Source organism: Dromiciops gliroides, chromosome 4 (genome assembly GCF_019393635.1).
Source record: "Dromiciops gliroides isolate mDroGli1 chromosome 4, mDroGli1.pri, whole genome shotgun sequence".
NCBI lineage: Eukaryota > Metazoa > Chordata > Mammalia > Microbiotheria > Microbiotheriidae > Dromiciops > Dromiciops gliroides.
In genome coordinates, this window is record NC_057864.1 from 484726751 (window position 1) to 484749533 (window position 22783).

The 22783-nt window shown below is 54.9% G+C and overlaps 1 protein-coding gene across 2 annotated transcripts; it reads right to left on the bottom strand.

The window, feature by feature from the left end:
* Window positions 1–360: 360 nt before the first annotated feature.
* On the bottom strand, window positions 361–5400 carry PTMA (prothymosin alpha). 2 transcript variants are annotated; one of them, XM_044004977.1, is made up of 5 exons: window positions 4981–5400; window positions 2343–2414; window positions 2001–2094; window positions 1446–1519; window positions 361–1208 (listed from the first exon to the last, which is right to left on the bottom strand). In XM_044004977.1, the coding sequence occupies exons 1-5, from the start codon at window positions 5383–5385 to the stop codon at window positions 1161–1163; spliced, it is 693 nt and encodes a 230-aa protein (XP_043860912.1). In that variant the 5' UTR covers window positions 5386–5400; the 3' UTR covers window positions 361–1160. The 2 variants fall into 2 exon arrangements, with proteins under 2 accessions (XP_043860912.1, XP_043860911.1); XM_044004976.1 differs by lacking the exon at window positions 4981–5400 and adding an exon at window positions 3044–3562.
* Window positions 5401–22783: the final 17383 nt, after the last annotated feature.

A 22783-nucleotide genomic window follows, 5' to 3' on the forward strand; every position in this document is an offset into this window, starting at 1 on the left:
TGGTCCAGTTACCCCTTTGAGTAAGAGTGCAGACTCCTGGCAGACTAGGGTATCGTGAGCTTTGGACAGCGTCTCGTGATGCTGATGGAGCCTTCTTAGAACCATGACGCTAGGAGATGGATTTGTTCTCATCCAGGAGGCATCCCAAGTTGTGAATCACTTTCATAACCCCAGTAATGGTGCAGAAGTAGGTGCTTACTGCCCCCTCCCCCCACTCAAAGTTCTTTAGATAGAAAACTAGAGACCCACACCCTGAAATCCAGAGGGTTCTGGGGGGGGGGGGGCTGGACTTCTCACACCCTCCCTGCTCCCAGGATTCCCCAGAGTAGACCACACACCAAAACAGGCCAGAGACACTTGTTAGAACAACTCAGCAAAATAAAATTCCGGTTTATTGTTGGACAACATGTTTCACACATACAAACAGGCCAAAAAAAACCTTTTTTAACAAAAAAAAGAAAAAAAACAAAGAACAAAACAAAACAAAAAACCCCAGAAGCGCAACTTCATAGACAAAGGAAAAAAAGGAAAAAAAAAAGAAAATACCTTTTATCTTTGGCCTCTGAACCACCTCATACAAACCAACTATTTATTGTACAGCTAAGTACAGACACAAAAAAAAGTTATTGGAATGCTCGGAATAAGGTTGTATTTTTGTAGTTGTTTTTGCTTTTTTTACAAGGTTTCTTTTCTCCTTTGAGATCGTAAGGAACATGGTCACACCACAAGTAAAGTCAGAAGCAGGACAGAGAACACGGCAAAAGCTGTTTGGTCGTCCGAGATCACGAAGAATGGCTGACCCCCTAACAATATGTACAAAAATATAAAATGTAAATAAAAATACAAACAAATTTTCCTTTTTAAAGTACTTTTAAGAAAAAAAGCAGGGCCTTGGAAGTTTTGGTCTGGTTTTTCCTCCCCTGTTGGAAATTCTCATTGGTGGTTGGTGGCGGTCGGTCAGGAGCGTGCGTGTGTGTCATCTGCGTGGGTGGTGGCTCGCCCGGTGGGCCGGGCCTCTACTCGAAGGTGACCACGTTTAGATTCTGAGACGGGAAGTTGAGGGTGAATAGGTCACTGTGGCCTTTTCTTTTCTTTCTCTCTCTTTTTTTTTAATTTAAATTTTTTTCCCTTTTTTTTTTCTTTTTGCTTTTTTTTGCTGTCTAGTCATCCTCGTCGGTCTTCTGCTTCTTGGTATCGACATCCTCCTCCTGGGATGGGACAAAAGGGACACTGGAGTCAGCCCTCAGCAGCCCCCCTCCTCCCAACAGATCATGAATCTGGAGCATTTACTTTGTAGGTCAGGAAAGGGCCTTGCCAAATAAACCACGAGATCACCACTTCCCCAGGGACCAGAGCTGCATGCCAAGGCCCAAGGGGGCTTCCCTACGGCCAGAGGCCCTTATCTTCCTACTTCTCCCCTGGACCCTCCATCCCCGTGAAGGTACCTCATCATCTTCAGCTGCCCGTTTGCCTGTAGCTGTCTCGGCTTCATCATCTTCGTCTCCATCTTCTTCCTCACCTGGAGTCAACAGAAAAAGGTGCGTCCTTCCTTCTAATCCTCCTCATTGGAGGTGCAGGGAGCCACCCTCCCTCCCATCAGCAGCCTTCAGAACCCAGGCCCAAAGAGGGTCCTAACCAGCTGATCTAATCACCGGCTCCTCTCACTTCCTTGGCCCAAACTGAACCAGCTCCAACCAGGCCTCAGTCTAATTAGGGGATTTGGGAAAGATAAATGGGGGGAGAGGAGATGACCCCAACATTCCTGTACCACAGCAGCTGGACTGCCCGCCCAGAGCCCAGGAACCACCTCCAGGCCCTTGGAGGAGAGGAGGTGGGCAGCTGGAGGCCCCCAGCCTGTCCCTGGGCATCCAGACCACCTTGGGCTCTTCCTGTAAACCTTCAGGTTTCTAATGGTTAGATTTAGGGAGGAAGGCAGGTGGAAGGCTCCGCCCTGCCTCCCGGCAGGCCACGCCCCAGCACTCAGCCCCAAGGATGCTCACCATCACCTTCTTCTTCCTCATCCTCTTCTTCACCACCCTCTTCCTCCTCTTCATCTACTTCATTGTCAGCCTCCTGTTCTCCGTTCTCCTCATTCTTCAGAGAGAGAAGCGGGGTCATCTCTCCTGGCTGCCCCCACCCCATGACTCCAGCTCACACCCACCTCCTTCAGGCCCGACAATCCCCATGGGGTTCAGGCAGACTGGGTTAGAGCCACCAGATGCTGCTTCTTTGTAACAGCGCTTCTGAAGCAGGTGCCCGCAGGGCCAGGGCTGCCAGGCCCACCCCCCGCCTCCCGCCTCCCCACTGCCCCGACCCAGGCCTACTTCTGCCCAAGCACTCACAGCGTTCCCGTTAGCGGGGGCATCTCGGCCATTCTCCGTCTCCTCCACCACCTCCTTCTTCTCTTTCAGATCCTTCAAAGTAACAGAAATAGCCAGTGAGTCACCAGGCCAGGGGGGGGGGGCTAACCCACCGCCCAGGTGAGAAAGGGGGGCCCTCCAGGCTCTTTTCCCCTGACTTTAGTTATATGGGAAGAAGTGGGAGCAGGTAGAAGCAGACAGGTTCAGGGCCCATTCCCCATCAGAGACTATTCATTGGTCCCCCAAACGAGGGCTGGGGAGCCAGGCCCCAGAAGGACCACCTGGCATGGGGGGGGGCAGACACAACTTCCTGCAGCTTCTGGGGCCACGGCCCACACCAGCTGCTTCCCATTTCCATATCATTCAGCCCCAACACCTAGCCCCCCCATCCAGAGAGCTAGAAGGAGCCCTGCCCCCCCCCCTGTAGCTAAGGCTGCAACAGTTACTGTCTCCAGAGCCAAGGGCACACCCGATTCCACTCCCTAACCATCCCCGCCGGCGGTCACTGCTGCCCGCCCCGCAGCTGCGGCCCCTCCCTCTTCTCCCCGGGAATGGCCCCCCCTCGGGTTTTTCCCTTTCTTAAGGGAGTTAGCAGGCCAGGCTGGGGGAGGGGGCGCTCCCGGGTAACTTTCCACCATGCCTGGCCTTAGGTCGCCCACCCTCCAGGAGGGTCTGGGGCTCACCTGGGCCCCCACACCCCTCCCCATCCAGTAAGCCCTCTGAGGGCAGAAGTCCTGAACAAACAACTGGCAGGCTTGGCTGGCCTCTGCTCTGAACGCCCACCCCCACCCCCACCCCCCGAAGACGGCCGGACCGGCACCGCAGGGGGTCTCTGCCATGCAGACTACATGCATGCACACATGCATGCACACATGCACACACGCATGGGCGCGCACGCAGTTTCCCAGAAGCTGCAATCTGCTGCTCGACCACCACGGGGCGCACTCAGCTCCCTCCTGCGCAGGTCCCCCGCCCGCCCCCTGGCGGCTCAGGTGGGGGGAGGGGCGGGGAGGATGGGGGCGGGGAGGAGCCCCGCCGCGCAGGCGCGCAGGGTCCCGGCCGGCTCCGGCAGAGCCGGGCTGGCTGGCTTTGCGCGCGGGCCTCGGGCGCTCGCGCGGAGCACGTGGCCCCAGCTCCCCGGGATGGCAAAGCTCTCGGAGCGGGGAACCGCAGGGAGCCCCACGCATCCCCACGGGCGCGGGGTTCACCCCCGGAGGAAGGCCCCCACCTCGCCTCTGGCAGGGTCCCCCCAAACTCCCCACGACCCCCAAGTTAAGGAACCCTTCCAGGCCGCCCTAAGCCCCTCTCCCGCACCCCGAACATCGCCTTGAAAGTGACCCTAAAACCCGGAGGACCCCGCGTGTCCAGAGTAGCCGTGCCCCCCAGGACCGACTCCCTTGGGAAATAAAAGACAGCCGCTTCCTGCCCCGTGGGAGTGCTGGGGGGAGGGGGGGGTGTTCCTTGGAGTCATCAATCTTCTTGACCCCACACCAGACGGGGCGCCCCCACCGGCTCGCCAGGGGGCCGCCACTAGGGACCCGGCCCCGGCCACGAGGCCCGTGGGGCTTGCTCTCAGGCACCCCCTCCCCACGCCAGCTGGCCGAGCTCCCAACCAAACAAAGCCGCCGGCTGTTATTTATTGCCCGCCCGCCCCCCTCCCGCGGGAGGAGCCGTCCCGGCTCCCGCCTCTCCTGGGGGGGGCGTGGGACACGTCCCGGGACCCCCGGGGCGCCCCCGCCCCCCCACCGAGGACGGCGGCTGGCGCGCATTTCCAGACAGGGAAGTGCGCCCCGGGGAGGGGACGCCGCGGGCTAAGGAGACGTCAAGGTGACGGCCCCTGCCCCGGCGCGCCGCTTCCCTCGGCCCGGGACCCCCGGACGCGCGTGGGCTCGGCCGCCCCCCACCCGGAGCCTGCCCCGGGCCGTCTGGAGTGGGGGGCAAGGACAGGGGCTTTGTTCGCTCCCGCCGCGGCCCCCCCCCCACCCGCGCACTTCCATTTCCTCGGCCGCGGCCGCGTGGGCTCCCACCCTGGGCCGTGGGGCGGTGAATTCCCGAGCGGCCGCCCCCGCCCCGCCCCGCCCCTCCCCCCGGGCTGGAGCCCCCCGGAGCTGCCCCCGCACCTCCCTCGGGACCCCGACGCCCACTCCCCTCTCCCCGCCCGTGCGGTCCCGGGACTGCCCGGGCCCCCGCGCGCCCGGGCAGCCGCAGCCCCGACCCCCGGGCGGAGGGAGCGGGCGAGTGGGCGCCCACGGAACAAAGGAGCGGCGCGGGAGCCGGCCCGCTCGCGCGCGGCGCGGCTGCCCGGCCCGGCCGCCCCCGCCCCCCATCACTTCCGACGCGCGACCGGCCGCGCCACAAAGTTCTCCCCGAGCCGGAGCCCCTCGCCCCGGCCCCGCGGGCCGCCCTCTCCCCCGGCCGCGCCGCGCGGGGGCGGAGGACGCGCTCCCCACGGAGCCCCGGGCGCCCGCGCTGCCTGGCATGGCATGGCACGGCCGGCCCGCCCGCCGCCCAGACAAAGGGCAGCCCGCCCGAGGGGGCCCCACACCGGAGGCTGCCCGCCGACCCCCGACCCCCGACGGCTGCGAGGCGCAGCCCCCGCGCCACGGCCCCGCGCGCTCACCTTGGTAGAGATCTCGGAGCTGGTGTCCACGGCGGTGTCTGACATGGTGGGGCGGGGGCAGCTGCCGGACGAACGGGGGATGCTCGAGGGGCCGGTCGGGCCGAGGGCGCAGGTGGCAGGAGGGTCGGTCCCACGCGCGGGGAGCAGCCCACACACAGGCACGCCGCCGCTGCGGAGCGGGAGCGGAGGGCGGCGAGCGGAGCCGGGAGCGGCGGAGCCGGAGCGGGGCCGAGGCAGGAGCCGGAGTCGGCGGCTGCAGCGGGGGAAGAGATGCCCAGCGCACACGGCGGCCCGGGAACAATGCAAAGATGGCTTTTGCGAGCGGCCAGTGGGGGACTCACGCGGCGCCAGGCCCTTTAATATAGAGTAGTGGGCGGTGCGCGGCCTCCCCTGCCCCGGCCCCATTGGCCGAGCGCAGGGAGCGTGCGCCCGCTCATTGGCCGGCGCTCGAACAATGGGCGAGCGTGCTTAAAGCGGCAGTACCTCCGTTCTACCAGTGCGGGCGCAGCCGCTCCCAGCGCTGTCATTCGAGATTCGAGTTACGCCAGGAGGGGTGGGGGTGGGGGGCAGGGGCGCGCATGCGCAGTGCTTCTCTTCCCCCCTGTTTTGCTCTAACTGCTGCCCCTGAAAGGCAAAACGCGGTAAAACTGTTCCTGCCTCCCGCGGTGGGAGGAGGGAGAAGAGGGGGAGGAGGAGGAGGAGGAGGAAGGGCAAAGAGAGGGAGGAGGGAGAGGGAAATAGGGCAAGAGAGGAGGGAGAGAGGAGGGGGAAGAGGGAGGGGAAGGAGTAAAGGAGAGAAGGGAGGGGGGAAGAGGGGAGAGAGAGATGGGGGGAGGGGAGAGAGCTGGGAAGGGGAAGAGGGAGAGAGAAGGGAGGGGGAGGAGGGAGAGAGAAGGGAGGGGGAGGAGGGAGAGAGAAGGGAGGGGGAGGAGGGAGGGGGAGGAGGGGAGAGGAGGGAGGGGAAAGAGGGAGAGAGAAGGGAGGGGGAGGGGAGAGGAGAGAGGGGGAAGAGGGGAGAGAATGAAGGAGGAGGGAGAGAGCAGGGAGGGGGAGGGGGAGGGGGGAAAGGAGGGGAGGAGGGAGAGAATAGGAAGGGCGAGAGAGGGAGAGAAAGGAAGGAAAACCTTGGAGTGACTGGAAGGAGGAAAGAAAAGGGGAACAGGAGGAGGGAGGAGGGAGAAGAAAGGGGAGGACGGTCAGAAAAGAGGGGGAGGCAGGAGGAGAGGAAAGAAAGGAGGAGGAAGGCTGGCGTGGAGGGAGAAGGATCCTCGAGTGGGGAGGAGAGGAAGCCGTCCGTAACTTAGAGCACACCCACCCGTTCCTATAGGACACAGCCTCGCGAGTGGGCGAGAGGCAGGGGACCCACTAACCCTCACAGGGAACTGGGCAAACGCCCAGACCCCTTCCAGAGCACTTGCCCCACGAGGGTTCCGGAATACTGGCACACCACTCCCACGCGTGCTTTCACCCCTGGCAAGTGCTGGGGAAATCATGCCTCTCCACCCCGGGGAGGAGAGTAGGGATGGAATGGACTGATGGACCTCTGGGTGCCCGCGGGAACGTGGGTTCATACCCCCCCACACACACACACACACAGGGAGCACTAGAAGGGGCCCCCTCTACCTAACCGAGCCCACGCGCACCAGCGGGTCCGTCCGAATCCTTTGCCCACTCCCACTCGCGTCTAGACCCAGCCCCTGCCCACGCTCACGCCTCCCTCTGGACCCTGCGGGTTCATTAATCTCTCCCCCCCCACCAGCGCGCTGCCTTAATGAGTTGTCATATTATCACATTAATTAGTCCAATTCTCCTGAGCCCTTTCCCGCTTCAATAGGGGGGGGGGTGATATAAGTGGCAGCCCCCTCTATGGTAATTGGAGGGAGGCTGTGCTTAGGAGACCCAACACCCACGGTCACGGCCATGGCCACGGACGCGGGGGGAAGGGAGAAGAGCCGGAGAGCGAGGAAGACGCCACTCCCAACATGGCGGCATCTGGATCGTCGCGCGCTCCCCTACCCCCAACCCACCCAGGGTACCAAGATCCTGCCAAGCAGGTGTTTGCCTCGGACCCCAGGCCGCCGTGCAGGCTTGGGGCCATGGCCGGGGTATAGGACAGGGACCCGAAGGTCTCCGAAAGGCTTTGGCAGGGAGGGAGATGCGCCACACCCAAGATGGCGACCGAGCGGGTCCGGCCCCGGCAGCCTGAAGGGGGCGCCCGACGCGGAAGGCGGGACTACTTCGATATCCATAGCCATTGGTTGAGGTTGGCGGGCGAACGCAGAGTTGACGCTTTGCGCCCTACCATTGGCTAGCTGCGACGTCCTTCAGGCATGAGCCATGAGCTGGTGATAGGGAAAACCCGGAGACTGGATGAAGAAATCCAAGGAAGGGGTCGAATGTGAACAAGCTGTGATGGCGGGGAAAGAGTTGCGTGTTTCACCCCTTAGTAACACTAGTGACCACTGCAACAATGATGGCGATTACTAGTAATTATCTTAATGGCCGCGATGGTGACACGAATTGGTCATTTCCTGAACATTTCATTTAGAGCTCGACCCCTGCCGCCTCCCTACAGCCTCCCCTTTCCGCGCCACGTGCACGCGGGGGGGAGAAGGGATGTTCTAGTCCAAGACACCCCCTTCGACAAACGCCCCCACGCACAAACACAGTGCCCTAGCCGACTCCCATCAGCGCTCCCAGACAGGCCTCTGGGGCCCTTTGGCGGGGGGGAGGGGGGGAACGTGACTTTCCCTCCGCGCTACACGCCCGTGTACACATTTTATTTGAGAAAGGAGGAAACTGAGGAACACACCGCCCCCTAGCCGGGGAGAAGTCATCCCCCTCCCTACGCACACAAGGACAAGATGGTGCCCATGCTGTGGCGTCTCTTTCCCGGTGTGTACACACCTAACCCAAGTATCCACGCGTACACAGGCCCCCCCACTCCCCCCACACACACACACCCGTGAGCGCAGACCCGCTGGGAGTGCTACATAGGCTTCGCGGGTACACATCCAGACCTCACCAGATGTGTACACACGCACACACAGAGAGCCAACTCTCCCACGGAAGGCATGGGCACTCGAGGGCCAGCCCGCCAGCATCAACCGGGGGCGGCTAGCATCCCCTTGGGAGACCCCGTTACACACTCGCACCCACGGGACCAATTCGTCCTTCCCCAGCAGGTGCGGGAGTGGGGAAAGGAACGGGGCTCTACACCCACGCGCGGCAAACCCGCCACGGACCTCTCTTCCCCTCAGCCCAGATGCGGGGGTGGGGGGGAATCTATGCGCGGGAAAGGAATGGGATTAGAGTGAGGGGCGCGGAAGGCGGGGCCCAGGGGAAGGGGGCGGAGTAGAGCCCGCGGGAGGCGGCCTGGGGAGGGCAGTCGCTCTCTTTGTCTCCCCCCCTCCCCGTCCTGTTTCTCTCCCGCTTTCTCCCTCCCTCCCTCCTTCTGTTTCGCGCTCTCCTTTCTTCCTCTTTCCCCACGGTCTCCCTCCCTGCCTCTCTCCTCTCTCTCCTCCCTCTCCCCTTCTGTTTCTTTCTCTCCCCTTTCCCCCTCCCTCTCTCCTCTCTCCTCCTCTCTTCCCTTTTTTCCTCTCCTCCTTCCCCGTCTCCCTCCCTTCTTCTCTCCTCCCTCTCTCTTTCTGTCTCTCTCTTGTCTCTCTCTCCCCTTTTCTCCCTCTGTTTCTCTTTGCTCTCCCCCATACACACACCCTTCTCTCATCGCCAGTCCCCGAACAGACGATCTTCTCCCCCATTTTCACTGGGCCAGGTTGGGGAGGAGGTGGGAATGCCTCTCCAAAAAACCAGGGTGGCCCGAGACCCTGTCTCTCTGCGTGCTTCACCCCCTTTTCTAGGTCAGCCCCCACCCCCGCCTCCATCCTGGTCCGCGTCCCCGCAGTTCAACTCATCCTGTTGGGGGTGGCTTTCCCAGGCTAATGCCCAGGACAGAGAGCTAGAGCCAGGGACCTGAGTTCGAAACCTGCCCCCTACACGTGTCACCTCTTCCCCTGAACCTCAGTTTCGTCCTTAGTCAAATAAGATTGGTCCAGATGCCTTCCAATGTCCCCTCCTGACTACGAATCCGGCGAGACTAAGTCCGACTAACACCCCCTCCCACCTCCACCAAAGGACCTCTAGATTCCTGTCCTCTTGCAGCGGCTTTTCCTCAGACCCTCGTGCAATTAGTAATTCCCCCCCACCCCATACACTCACACACATCCCCGCAGTCCCCTTAACTCGTGCAGCCGCCCCCCCCCAAGGTAATTAGGGGCCCAGATCTGAAAGCTTTGTTTTCCTGCGTAACCTCCCGCTGCCTATTCTCTTTATTTCTGTCCTTGAATAGAATGTGGGGGGGTGGGGGGGGCAAGGGAAGGAAGAGGAGGCCGGGCCGGGAGGCGGAGCCCCGGGAAGCCTGGGACCTGAGCAGCCGGCAGCCGAGCCCCCGGGCTTGGGCCGCTTGCCAGCACTGGGGGCCCCTTTCTGCGTCCGAAGGGTTCGGGCCGGGGGCGGGGCAAGGGACCTGGACCCGGCGCACCTTCCCCAGCTCAGAATGATGAAGAGCTGCCGAGTTCAGCCTGGCTCGGGCCTCGGGCCCCACTATCTTTCTGGGCGGTCTTCAGACCACCCCTCACCTCCAAAGCACTCCCGAGTACGGTTGGAAGGTTAGCAACGAGTCCCGGGGCAGACCTGAAAGTTCCGACCCCCCTCCGGGGTGGATTCGGCCAAGGCTTCTCTAGGTTGTGGGAGACAGCTGCGCAGAGTGGGACGGAAAATGAGCCTGGACTCACAGATCACCATCCCCGCTACCTACTTCTTGTGGCGTGACCTTGGGCAAGTCGCCCACCTCCCTGGGCCTCAGTTTCCCTGCCTGTAAGAGGAGGGAGATGATTGGACTGGCGGTCCTCTGAGCTCCCTTGGAGCTGGGCATCTCAGATCCACTAAGCCCCCAACCTTTGGTCCTATTATTCTCACACTGCGGCCCCAAGCCTCCCCCACCCTGGAATGTTTGGTAGACTGGAGGACCGGGCTCTTCCCGATGCTCAAATGTAAGCCCCTTTGGAATCAGCGAGAGTTACCATCAGAAAGCGTTTGTGGTGTGCCCGAGAGCAGCCCCCCATTCTCAGTGAACTGTTTTCTGTTCAAATGAGTTTCCTGGAAGATCAACCTAATAACTTACATAACCATAGCTAGCACTTACATAGCACTTGGGAGCACTTGGCAACAACCCTGAGTAGAGGCTCTTCTTCATTGTACAATTGAGGAAACTGAGGTCTTTCCCTGGGTTCCCCAAGGAGCAAGTTTCTCAGGCAGGAGTGGGTCCATTTCCCTTATTTTCCCGAAGGAAGCCTGCCCAGGTAAGTGCCCTGGAAGCCAGCCCATGAAAGCCAGTTTAACCCCATACTTCACTTAGGGTCCTGGAGACTAGAGCTAGCTCTATCTAGTCCAACCTCACTTTTCCTGGCCGAAGTTCCTGAAGCCCAGAGAAGTCCAAAATTTGCCCAGGTTACACAGGTATGACACGACTGGGCCCCAAGCCAGATCTGCCCACTGTACCCACCCTCTAGGTCAGGAGCAGGGTGGGAGACAGTGGAGTGGGGAGGGCAAGAGCTGGAGGGGGTGGGCAAGCTGCCAGTGTCAGTCTGGAAGGGGGTGGTGCTGGAAGAGCCTCCTCAGGTCTTGGCTGTTTCCCCAGTCACTCAGCCCAGCTCCATTTTCATTTTCAAGTGGATCTGAGGCTCCCTTGTATGTCCTATGCCTCCCTGCTGCCCCCTGCCCCAGTCCTCCAACCACTCATTGTGCTTACACTTCTTTATTCCTGGTGGGGCTGGGAGGGTCTTCCCCTTTGATGGGGCTTCGTGGCCCTCTCTGGCAGTCATTGGGGGGAGCCTAGGAGCCTGCTCAGCAGCGTGGTTAAAAACGAAATACATAAGATTACAAAAGAAACCCATTCTGCTGGAATATAGTCATAGAGATAGTAATGAAGCTGGGATTAGGGACCCCAGGTAGAAATGGATCACTCAGTGCAGCTTTGGGCACATCAGATGCCAACTCTGGAGCTTGGCAAGTGGGTGAGAGGGATGGGAGCCAACCCTAATACCTCCCCTCAAAGAGCTTACAGTCAAAAAAGCTGTAGGGTTAACTGTACCTCTCCCCAATATCTTGTATTTTTAAATATCTATTTTCTATGTATTTCTCTCTTCCCCCATAGGTTCTTGATTGAGGGCAGGGGATGCTTCATTTTCTCAGCCCAGTGCCTGGCTCAGAGTAGGCACTTAAAGAATCCTTATTTGATAGCAGATCAGTCCAATTCAACAAGCATTTATTAAGCACCAACTATATGTTCCTATGCCCTAGGCTGGTCACTGGGAATACCAAGACAGAAGTGAATCAGCTTATAGAGATTCTCAGGAGGATACAGATGCACACCCATGTCAATTAATTAGTTCATCAAACATTTATTAATCACCTCCTGTGTGCCAGGTACAGTGATGAGCCCACAGAGACACAGACACATCAGTAATCTGACTGGGCAGATTCTGCTGAAGGAATAGGCCCAGACACTGTACGCCGCTCTGTTTCTGAGGGTCAGATGGACCCAGGGAGCATCTAGAGTATTTCCCAGAGGCTTGGGAAGGCTGCTGGATGTGGGGGGAGGAGAGTAAAAGGGAGAGAAGCTGAAATCTCTGCTCCTTTGAAGGCTGAGCTGAAGTTGGTGGTTGTAGCTGGGATAAGGAAAAGAAAACAGCCAAGGATTAGATCCTTGCCCATACCTGATCCTCATTAGCTGTGTGACCACGGACAAGTCATGACCTCTCTGAGCCTCAGAGAGACCCTAATGCTTGGGCAGTGGAGAGAGCGAGAGAAATGAAATGAGTTTACGGTCTGCCAGGGGAGACATGGGCACACATGCAGACATGCATATGTCTATGTGTGTATGACCTCATTGATTTTGTCCATATGTGATGTCTATATGGGCAGCTGGGTGGCACAGTGGATAGAGTGCTGAGCCCCAGTCAGGAAGAATCATCTTCCTGAGTTCAAATCCAGCCTCAGAAGCTTCCTAGCTGTGTGATCTTGGGCAAGTCACTTCACCCCGTTTGCCTCATTTTCCTCACCTGTAAAATGAGCTGGAGAAGGAAATGGCAGAACGCTCCAGGATCTTTGCCTGGAAAACCTCAAGTGGGGTCACAAAGAGTCAGACAAGACTGAAACAATCGAATGACAAGCTGCATGTGTGTCTGTATGTGTGTCTGTACACATTTGTGTAGACAAAGTATGTAGACAGTCACAAGATGATGGGAGCGCTGTCAGCTGGAGGATCAGATGGGTTACGAGAACTCTAGAAATATTAGCTCCATTTAAGATCATAGATTTAGGGGCAGCTAGGTGGTGCAGTGGATAGAGCACCCACCCTAGAGTCAGGAGGACCTGAGTTCAAGTCTGGCCTCAGACACTTAACACTTACTAGCTGTGTGACCCTGGGCAAGTCACTTAACCCCAATTGCCTCACTAAAAAAAAAAAAAAAAGATCATAGATTTAGAGCAATAAAGCCCTCAGATATTGCCTCAGCCAACCCCACTCCTTTCCTAAAGGAGACAGCTCGAGGCTGGAGCCTGTGACTTGTTCAAGGTCATACAGAGAGTAAGATTTGACCCCAGATCCTGCTGACCCCAAGGCCTCCCATCCACTCTGTCATGCTAAGTACCATGTGACAGTGACTTAAAAGGTCACTGAGAGGAGGAAACCAAGACCAACCAGCTGAGAACGGCTGGGACTCACCTCTGGTCCTTGGGACGGGCAAGGATCTTCCCCCAACACTGCCTTACCTTGGACTCAATGAATCAATGAACAACTCACTGGGTCCATTAGAAAGGCGTTAAATAAGTAATAACTGTATGTCCGGCAGGTTCTAATCTCTGGGGAGACAAGTCCAAAACCAAAACAGTCCCTGCCTCAAGAAGCTTCCATTCTAATGGGGCGAGACAGCATGCTGCTGACAAAATGTTGGGAGCAGACACCGTATTTAGGGCTGTGGCGATCAGGGAGAGGGTTGTTGCAGTCTGGGTAGTCACAAGGATGATGAGTGAGGCCACAGGAGAATTGATTGATGCCCCTATGGAAAGTGAAGGTAGTTTTCATGACTGTTTTCAGGATCTGAGGGGAGGAGGTACCTTCTCCCACTAAGCACTCCCCATTGGTCCAGTTGTGTCCCCGTCCCCTCATTTTACAGAAGAGGAAACCAAAGCCCAGAGAGGGGAAGACAGTTGCTTGAAATCACACAGGCTGTAAGTGGACAAGCTGGGATCCCATCTCTGAACCTCTGGTTCCAAGCATTCTTTCCCTTGTAACTTGGCACCTCCTGTTAGTCCTAGGTCAGCATGGGGCACTGCCCCCTGCTCTCCATGGCTCCCTTCCTGGGCCAAGGATCCTTGCACAAGGAGCACAGATGCCCCCCTGTCTCCCTCATGCCTCTGACAAAGAGGTGAAAATCTGAGCTGGGAGCCCTTACACCAGGAGGGAAATCCTGCGCTGGGCACTCTCTATAGAAGGCACTATGGGGACAGCGCTGGGTCTAGAGTCTAGGATTCACTGGCTGTATGACCTTGGACAAGTCACTCTACGTTCCCACGGCCTGTTTCCTTCTCTGTAAAATGAGAGAGGGGGTGGACTAGATGGCCTTGGGGGTCCCTTGGAGGATCCATCCCCCTTTTCCCCCAGACTAATCATATGCAGGTCTGGGGAGCCTGAATTTGAACATTAGAAGCAATCAGCAGTGACCATTTTCACCCAGTGCCCTCCTTGCCCAGGGCTGGTGGGTAAACTATATGGTGGAATGTAATGAAAATAACCAATCTCCATCTGGGCCAATCCAACAAACACTTATTAAGCACCTACTGTTTGCCAGGCATTGTGCCGGATGCTAGGAACCCCATACAAAAACAGAGCTGCCTAGGGCGGCTAGGTGATGCAGTGGGTAAAGCACCGGCCCTGGATTCAGGAGTACCTGAGTTCAAATGCGGCCTCAAACACTTAACACTTACTAGCTGTGTGACCCTGGGCAAGTCACTTAACCCCAATTGCCTCACTTAAAAAAACAAAACAGAGCTGCCTTTCACAGGCTTCCACTCTGGCTCACAGGACTAAGAGCTAGAAGAGAAGTTAGTGACCACCTGGCTGAGTGGTCCTGTCCCTCTTGGAGCAACACAACAATGCAGAAACGGGATGTAACTAAAGGGGGTCTTTGGACAGAAGCCTGATCGCACTGGATCTGCAGGCTCTGCTCTGCTTCCAACCCCAGCTCAGGGTGCGAGAACTGCCCTCTATCCGCTGTGGTCTCTCCCCTAGTCTCTCCCCTCTTTGCTGTGTCCCCTCCCTGCGGCCAAATGGATGGCGCTAGAGCACAGGTCAGAGCTCCGGAGCTGATACCCAGGCCCAGGCAGGGGAAACAACTTGTCCAAGGTGACACAGTCAGGATCCAAGCCCATGTCCACTGGAGCTAAATCAAGGGCTCATTCCCCTGTGCAGTGCAGCAGCTCCTGGCTCTCCTCCCTAGCAATTTTCAGTGCCTCAGAAACCTGGCATTCAATGCCTTCCTTGGTCTGGCTGCCTTCTGCAATTAAACTAGTGAATGGCCACTCCCCATAAAAGACATTTCTTTGTATCCCGGGGGCCTACCATAGGGTGTGGTACTCTGTAGGTGATTAATAAATGCTTAATTGTTTAATTCATTGCCCACCTGTCTGAATTGCTCTCCCTCCTCACCTATACCTCTTTGAATTCCTAGCTTCAGTCTCAAGGCCACCTGGGCCAATAAGAGGCCTTGCCAGGCCAGCTGCGGAGGGGCCAACACCCCACTTCTGGAAATGACCTTGTATTTACTTACATGTGCACCTCCTCCCACTAATTAACATAAACTCCCTGAGGGCAAGAACAGTTTCATTTTTTTTCTTTCCATCCCCAGCCTCTAGCACAGTAGTAGACAAACAGTAGGTGGTTAATAAGTGCTTGTTCAATTGGATTAGGATCCCTTGACTGAGAAAATATATAATGACAAATGTCATTAAAATATACAGAAAAAATCTATCACAAAGTCAGTAAGCAAGTCTGTATTTTATTAGTCACATTATCTAACTACTGCAGGAAAAAAATAAGACATGCATAGAGAACCTGTGTTGATTCAGGCCATAGAAGGCTTGATGGTTTCCTTCTTCTGTTGAAACATGGGACAGAGTTTACTAAGACCGAAAGGACAGTGCTGGGTGCCCTTGGGGATCCAAAGACAGTTTGCAGTAATCACCCCACTCCCTCACAGACCCCTTAGGGATGAAGGAGGCCAGCCCTTTAAGAGGAAATGGGGGATAGAGCACTGGCCCTGGATTCAGGAGGACATGAGTTCAAATCCAGCCTCAGACACTTAACACTTACTAGCTGTGTGACCCTGGGCAAGTCACTTAACCCCAATTGCCTCACACACACAAAAAAAGAAGAAATGGGGCCCAGGACCCTTGGGTGCTGGGGCCCAAGGATAGAAGCTGAGTTCAAATCTTGACTGCTATTAGCACCTGTAGGGAGTAGAGCAAGCCACCTCTGCCTCTCTTCCTCTAGTTAGTTCCTAAATCGTGGCTCCCCTTCAGCTCCAGACCCATGAGCCTCTAGAACTGGGGGGTTGCATGATTCAAACTCAAGTCCCTGCCTCCAGACCAAGGCAGAGCTGGTCGGAGGAAAGAATTCTGGACTTGGAGACAAGAGGGCCTGAGGTCCAATCATCTCAACTCCCAGGGCCTCAGTTTCCTTCCCTCTAATAACAGCTGTTGGCCCCTTAACCCCTTATTACTTAATAAGAAGAGAAAATTCTAGAGCTGTGGAAAGTGTGCGCAGACTTTTAGATTCATTATCTCATGTTATTTATCTTTTTATTATTATTAATATTCATTATCTCAGGCCTCATTATGACCCAGAGAAGTGGGTACCTTTACAAGCATTATTATCTTCTGTCTACTCATGTGGAAATTGAGACCCAGACAGCTTATGGGAACATAGAATTAGGGCTCAGAGGGACTTCCAAGGCTGTCTCTTCTGACCCCCTCATTTTACAAATTAGGAAACTGAGGCCCAAGAAGAAAATTACCCTAGATGAAAAGATGGGTGACTGAGAGATGGAAGGGCCCCGAGACAGGGGACATCTAACACAACCCCCTCATTACTTGCGGCACAGTGATAAGCCCAGGGCCACAGAGACAGTCCGGGCTTCAGTCAGGACCAGGGGCAGCCTGTGGGCTAAGCCTCCAAAGAGAGGGGCTCTCCCTTCCTTCTGGCTCCTTCTCCCACGGGGCCTTCCTTCCCTGGGCTGCTCCGGGCGTCCCTGTTACTTACGCCACCCTTCTACATGTGCGCCCCCGGGTCTGATCAGCTGCTTCCCAGACCGTCCACAGTCCAAGATCTTCTGCCTGCCCCCGCCCCCCCCTGCCTGTTGGGGTGTGTGCGTGCCTCTGCGTCTGTGTGAGCATGGCTGGACACAGGGCTGCTTCTGTTTTCCCAGCTCAATTCCGGTCTGTGCTTGGCTATGCTCTTGTTACCATTTATGGGTGTGTGTGTGTGTGTGTGTGTGTGTGCTCATGCGTGCGTGCGTGTGCACGTGCATGTGCATGCACGCGCATGTGTGCCTGCGTGCAGTTTCCCAGTGTGTGGACAGAGGGCCCCAGTTGTCATGGATGTATGAGTGTGTGCCCAGCCCTGGTTGCCAGGTGTGTGTGTGTGTGTGTGTGTGCTCTTACCCAGGCACCAGGCTGATCAGGCCACTCCAGTTATGAGTAATTAGGTCCACCCCCACCCAGCCCCACGCCTGGAGACAGGCCCCAGCTCTCCAAGGAAGCCCAGCCAGACCAGTGGGCAGGGCCCTAGCGAGGGGGTGCGGGAGAGGAAGAAACCGGCTCCCAGGCGTCAGGTTCTTCTAGAAAGGGAGGAAGGACCCCACCACCCCCTAGAGCCCCCTCCCCCATTCCCAGAGTAGAGCATCTCCTTTGTTAATCAAAGAAGATTCTTTGAGATTTAAATGCCTTTCCACCTCAGCCCTCCCCTTCTTCTCCCAACTGAAGGCTGCCCCTGAGGACTTCAAACTGGCCCAGGCTCCTGGCTGAAAAGGACTTAGGGAAGGTTCTGCTCCAACTCCCTCGTTTATAAATGGGGAAACTGAGGCCCAGAGAGGATGTAGGTTCTTAGATTTAAGACTAGAAGGGGGGCAGCTAGGTGGTGAAGTGGATAAAGCACCTGCCCTGGATTCAGGAGGACCTGAGTTCAAATTTGACCTCAGACACTTTACACTTACTAGTTGTATGACCTTGGGCAAGTCACTTAACCCTCGTTGCCGCCCCCCCCCCCAAAAAGGGAAAAGACTGGAAGGGACTTTGGGGTCATCTAGTCGATTTCTCATTTTCCAAATGGGGAAGCTGAAGCCCAGAGACACAAAGTGACTTTCCTAAGGTTGAGTGGTAGTCAGGGTTTAAACTTGCAGCTTCTGGCTCTAAATACAGTACTCCCTACAGCTCCTGGGGCTCTTTCTGCTGCCCCCTCTGCTAGTCCCTCCAGCCCTTGCCTCAGGCCAAAGGAGGCAGTGACTGGGCTTGGGCTGGGGGGGGGGGGTAGGGGGACGGGGTAAGGAGGGATCTTTTTTTTTTTTTTTTTCCCTGGAACACTGGGACTATGAAGGGCTAGGCAGAGACCTCCCTACCTGGGGAAATAGAGGAAGCTTGAGATTGGCTGCGAGAGCCATGTCAAGCCGTGTTGAGAAAGCGCCACTGGAAGCCAGGGACAGATTTAGTTTCTCTCGCTGTAGCTGAGCTGAGACAGCAGGACAAGGTGACTTGTCTGATCTGGAAAGCTGAAGAACAGGCAGACTGGGTGGTGGGAGGGGAGGGGAGAGTCACCTTTCAGGGGGAAATTTGTCCTGAGGAGTAACAAGGAGTGGGCAGCTTGGGCTGTGAGCCAGGGTGCCTAATTTCAAGGGCACTGGCAGCCCTTCAGCAGGACAGAAACAAGAGCAATCAGTACCTGGTTGGAAATAATCGTCCATATGAACAGAGAGCTGCCCACGGGGGCTTGGACTGATGCTCCTCCCCAACACAGCGGCCTCTCCCCTCGGCGCCACTCACCCTGAGTGTAGTTTGTGATTCTTGTTCCCAGCCTAGAAGCCCCAGGATATGGGTGTCTGACAGGTGGCATGGGCGCATGTGCCCGGGCACTGGGTGTTTATTTCATCTGCCACTGTACATGGCATTTCCCTGGACAGATTGTAAGCTCTCTGAAGGCCTGGATGGCTTCATTCCCATCTTGGAATCCTGCTTATTAATTGGTTGATGACTCCAGGGGGAAAGATGAGCAAAGAAATCCAAGAGATTCCCCATAGAATTCAGAGTTGCCTTTGTAGGTCACGGAGTCCAACCCCCTCATTTTCCAGAGGAGAAAACTGAGTCCCACTGAGGGGATGTGGTCACATAAGTACCAGGGAATAAAGTTCCGATTTGAACTTTGTTGTTGGGTTGTTTCAGTCGTGTCCGATTCTCGGTGACCCCATTGGGGGTTTTCTCAGCAGAGGTCCTGGAGTGCTCTGCCATTCCCTTCTCCAGCTCATTTTCCAGATAAGGAGACTGAAAACAGGGTGAAGTGATTCATCCAGGGTCACACAGCTAGTGTCTGAGGCCAAATTTGAACTCCAGTCCTCCCGACTCCAGGCCCAGCACTCTATCCGCTGTACTACCTAGCAGACTAGATTTGAACCCAGGTTCTCAACTCCAAATCCTTTGCAATAAATTATTTATTTGGCCCCATCTCCTCCTGTGCCCAAGGGCAGCTAGTTGGCACAGTCAGGAAGACTCATCTTCCTAAATTCAAATTTGGCCTAAGACACTAATTGTGTGACCCTGGGTGAGTCGCTTCACCCTGTTTGTCTCAGTTTCTTCATCTGTCAAATGAGCTGGAGAAGGAAATGGCAAAGCACTCCAGGATCTCTGCCAAGAAAGGCCCAAATGGGGCTACAAAGAGTCATATACACCAACAAAACTCACTCCCTTCTCCAGCTCAAAAGGAAACTTGGCTCCCGGGGACCCACACGGCTGCCATCTTAGGATCCTCCCCCTTCATCCCAGAAGCTTCCTGTGTCCACAGTCATGGAAGGGTTTTTTTGTTGCTTTTTTAAATTAACCTTCTCTTGCCTTTCATTGTTTCCATTTCCTCCCACGGGTCCAGTACTAACAGCATTGGACTGGGAAATGTATGGGGAGCTCTGGGTTTGGTAGCTGAGGACCTGGCTGTGCTGCTCACTGATATGGGCCTCTCTCTCCTACGAGCGGGGCTAGCTGTGCTGGAAGGTCCCTGGGACAGTCTGTCTTCGGCCCTGTTCTGTTCAATGTTTCTCACCGCCAGTGGCTTGGAAGAAGAAGGACTTAGTGGCTTTGAGGATGAGAGGAAGGAAAGAATGGTGGACTGAAGCTCTCCAGATGATGGAATTGGAGTAAGAGCGAAGGACAGCAGAGACCTCAGAGGTCATATAATCCAAGTTTCCCATTTTATAGATGGGCACATGGAGGCCCAGAGAGGTCAAGGCCTTGCCCCAATATCACACAGCTAGATGCAGTGAAAATCTCCTTGAAGGAGACCCAGCCTGGGGCTCTGGGGATGGGGAGAGTGAAATCAGGGAAGCCTTCATGGATGAGGTAGCATCTTATCTGGGTTGCTAAAGTTGAGTAGGATTTTAAGTAGACAGCTATGACAGGTAGCATTCTAGGCCCAGGCATGAGAACAGGGAAGCGTGGGCTCTGTTCAGGGAGGAGTGAGTCGTTGAGTTTGACTAAAGCATAGACTCTATGAAGGGACAGATAAGGCTAGAGGAGGAAGTCAAGCCAGCATGTAAGGGGCCTTGAATGCCAAGCTATTGGGATTTGGACCTTCTTAGGCAATAGGGAGACATTCAAAGAAGTTGGTCTGAAGCCACCACAATTTCTAAACTGTGCTAACCTTCAGCTTGGTGGAATTTGTGCTGTGAAGGAAATGGTGTTCAGTGCACCAGCCGAATATAAGAAAGAAACAAGAAATAAATGTGAATGTAGCACTCTCTCCGGGAGTTATGTTCCTAACTCAGCACTCACTGGTTTGCCTGTGAGTTGGATCTCCAAGGAAGTAACTACAACTCATGGTTCTAGGGTACTTTGTGGATCCAGTCTCCTAAAACTATAGTTCATGAGCCCCTACTAATGAACTTACTTTTTAATAGTCAGTCAGTACTAAAAAAACAAACAAACAAACAAAAAGGGGCAGCTAGGTGGCGCCGTGGATGGAGCACTGGCTCTCGAGTCAGGAGAACCTGAGTTCAAATCCGGCCTCAGACACTGAACACTTACTAGCTGTGTGACCCTGGGCAAGTCACTTAACCCCAATTGTCTCACTAAAAACAAAACAAATAGTCAGCCAGTAGACACAATTAGCCCAAAGCAAGGATGTTTGTGAAAATGGCATAGTAAAAACAGCACCAGACATCCCCTTCCACAAAAACCTGAGGCATACTGTCCTATAAATACACACAGGATCAATGGGCAGAGTAGATACCATGTTACCGAGTACACCAGGAATAAAGTAATAATAAGTAGGGAACACAGGTGGCCAAGATAGCTCACACTTTCAGTGCTGTTGGGCTCCAGTGTTCTTTCTCTTTTTGTTTCTTCATGTAGCTTCCTACCAGGCACAGAGTCTCTGTTGGGTACATCCCCCAATAGGGATCTTTGGGTCTTTCCCTTTTTACACCTTGACTTTCAATTGCTAGCACTGCTTTCTCTTGAATCCACAATTGTCTTCCTTTTCTGTTACCACAGGTCACACTCATAGGAGCCACTTCCTGTCCAAAATGCTGCTCCTTGGGGCAGCTAGATGGCGCAGTGGATAGAGCACTGGCCCTGGAGTCAGGAGTACCTGAGTTGAAATCGGGCCTCAGACACTTAACACTTACTAGCTATGTGACCCTGAGCAAGTCACTTAACCCCAATTGCCTCACTAAAAAAAAAATAAATAAAAATGCTGCTCCTCTCTCTAGCTGGGTCAGCTCCCATGGTGGCCATTGTGGGGGAGAAGCAGGGAAGACAAGAAAAAGCTCGTGGTACTTATTGTTTGTGGACCGTGAAAAAGCATTTTATTTGATAGAATGAGCGACTGGCGTAAGAGCTTGTCTCCAACAAGGTGTCTCCCAGAGATCTGCTAAAACATTGAGAGATGTAACCATAGGGATAACTTTGTTTGATGATTCTTTGATACGAATGTCAAGTGAGGCATAAACCATAGACAGATGCTCCCCAAAGGTGTGGGACACCCGGTGCCCAAACCAAACAGAAGAGGAGCGGAAGCTCCTCCAAGAGTTCCTATTTGTGGTGATGTGCTGATTGTATCAAGTCCTGAAACACTGCCCAGCTTCTGCAGTGAGCTCTGGATCCACTCAGAAGAGGTGGTGTCACAGTGCATAGAGCACTGGGCTTAGAATTAAGAAGAATCATCCTCGTGAGTTCCAATCCAGCTTCAGACACTTCCTAGCTGCGTGACCCTGGGCAAGTCACTTAACTCTCTTCGCCTCAGTCTTCTCATCTGTCAAATGAGCTGGAGAAGGAAATGGCAAACCGCTCCAGTGTCATGAAGTGTCAGACCCAACTGAAAAATGACTGAACAGCAACATCCACAAAGGAAAAAAAACAAAGTGAATGAAAAATGCCTGTTTTTCAGACTACGTTGGCCAACTCATGCAAGTATCACCCTTGTCTTGGGCAGATATTTCTGATGAATAACGAGCTGGGCTAAGAACTCAACAGGAGGGAGAGAGTGAGCTGTATTGCCTTTGGGAAATTGTTTAGCGCTCTCAATGGCCCCGACCTTCTTCCTGAAACAAAGGCTGTGTTTTTGCCATCAATATTCTTCCAGCAATGCAATATGGCTCCATATGACGGGATGCCCCAGACTCCAAGGAGTGGAAAGCTCTAAGGGGTCTCCCAAAAGGCAAGAGAGGGGTGTGTAGTGGGCATGAATGGGGCTGGAGAGGCTCTCCCCGAGAGCAATGGGATGGAAAAGGACACGCACTGGTCATGTCGTAAGCACGAGGAAGAACCTGCCGTCTCCATTGGGATCCAGTGTCGAGGCATCCAGTACAAAGGAGCCTAAGCTCTTTGGTTTCCTGAACCTTTTGGTAGTATGGGGAAATCTCTGGAACTCTTCTTAGAATAATGATTCTAATGCACAAAATAAAAGAAGTAGAGCTACCAAGGAAGCTGATTATATTGAGATCTAGTTGTCCAGATACATGTGTGTGTGTGTGTTTGTGTATATATATATATATATATATATATATATGTGTGTGTATATATGTGTGATGTATATATATATATACATAAATATATATTTATATTTTTATTAAATAATAGGATCACAGACCCCAGGTTAAGAAGTCTTCTGGGCCCCAGAGAGAGGCCCCAGCATGTTGGCTAGATACGCTAACCCCACTGCCATCCCCCAAGTCCTCCTGAGGATGTGAGGTGTGGATAGATGGAAATCTGAAGCATCATTGATACCAAAGATTCATCAGAATACTCAAGTAGAAGTTCAGAGGAAGGTGGCAGACCCACCAGCCCTGGATTTCAGCCTCCCACCACCCCCTAAATTGACAAGCTCCGATGCCATCCTTGCGACAAGATAAAGCAATGTGTGGGAGTTGGTCATCTCTTCGGGACAGGTTGAATGAGGTGACTCAAGGAGTAGTCTTGAATGGTCATT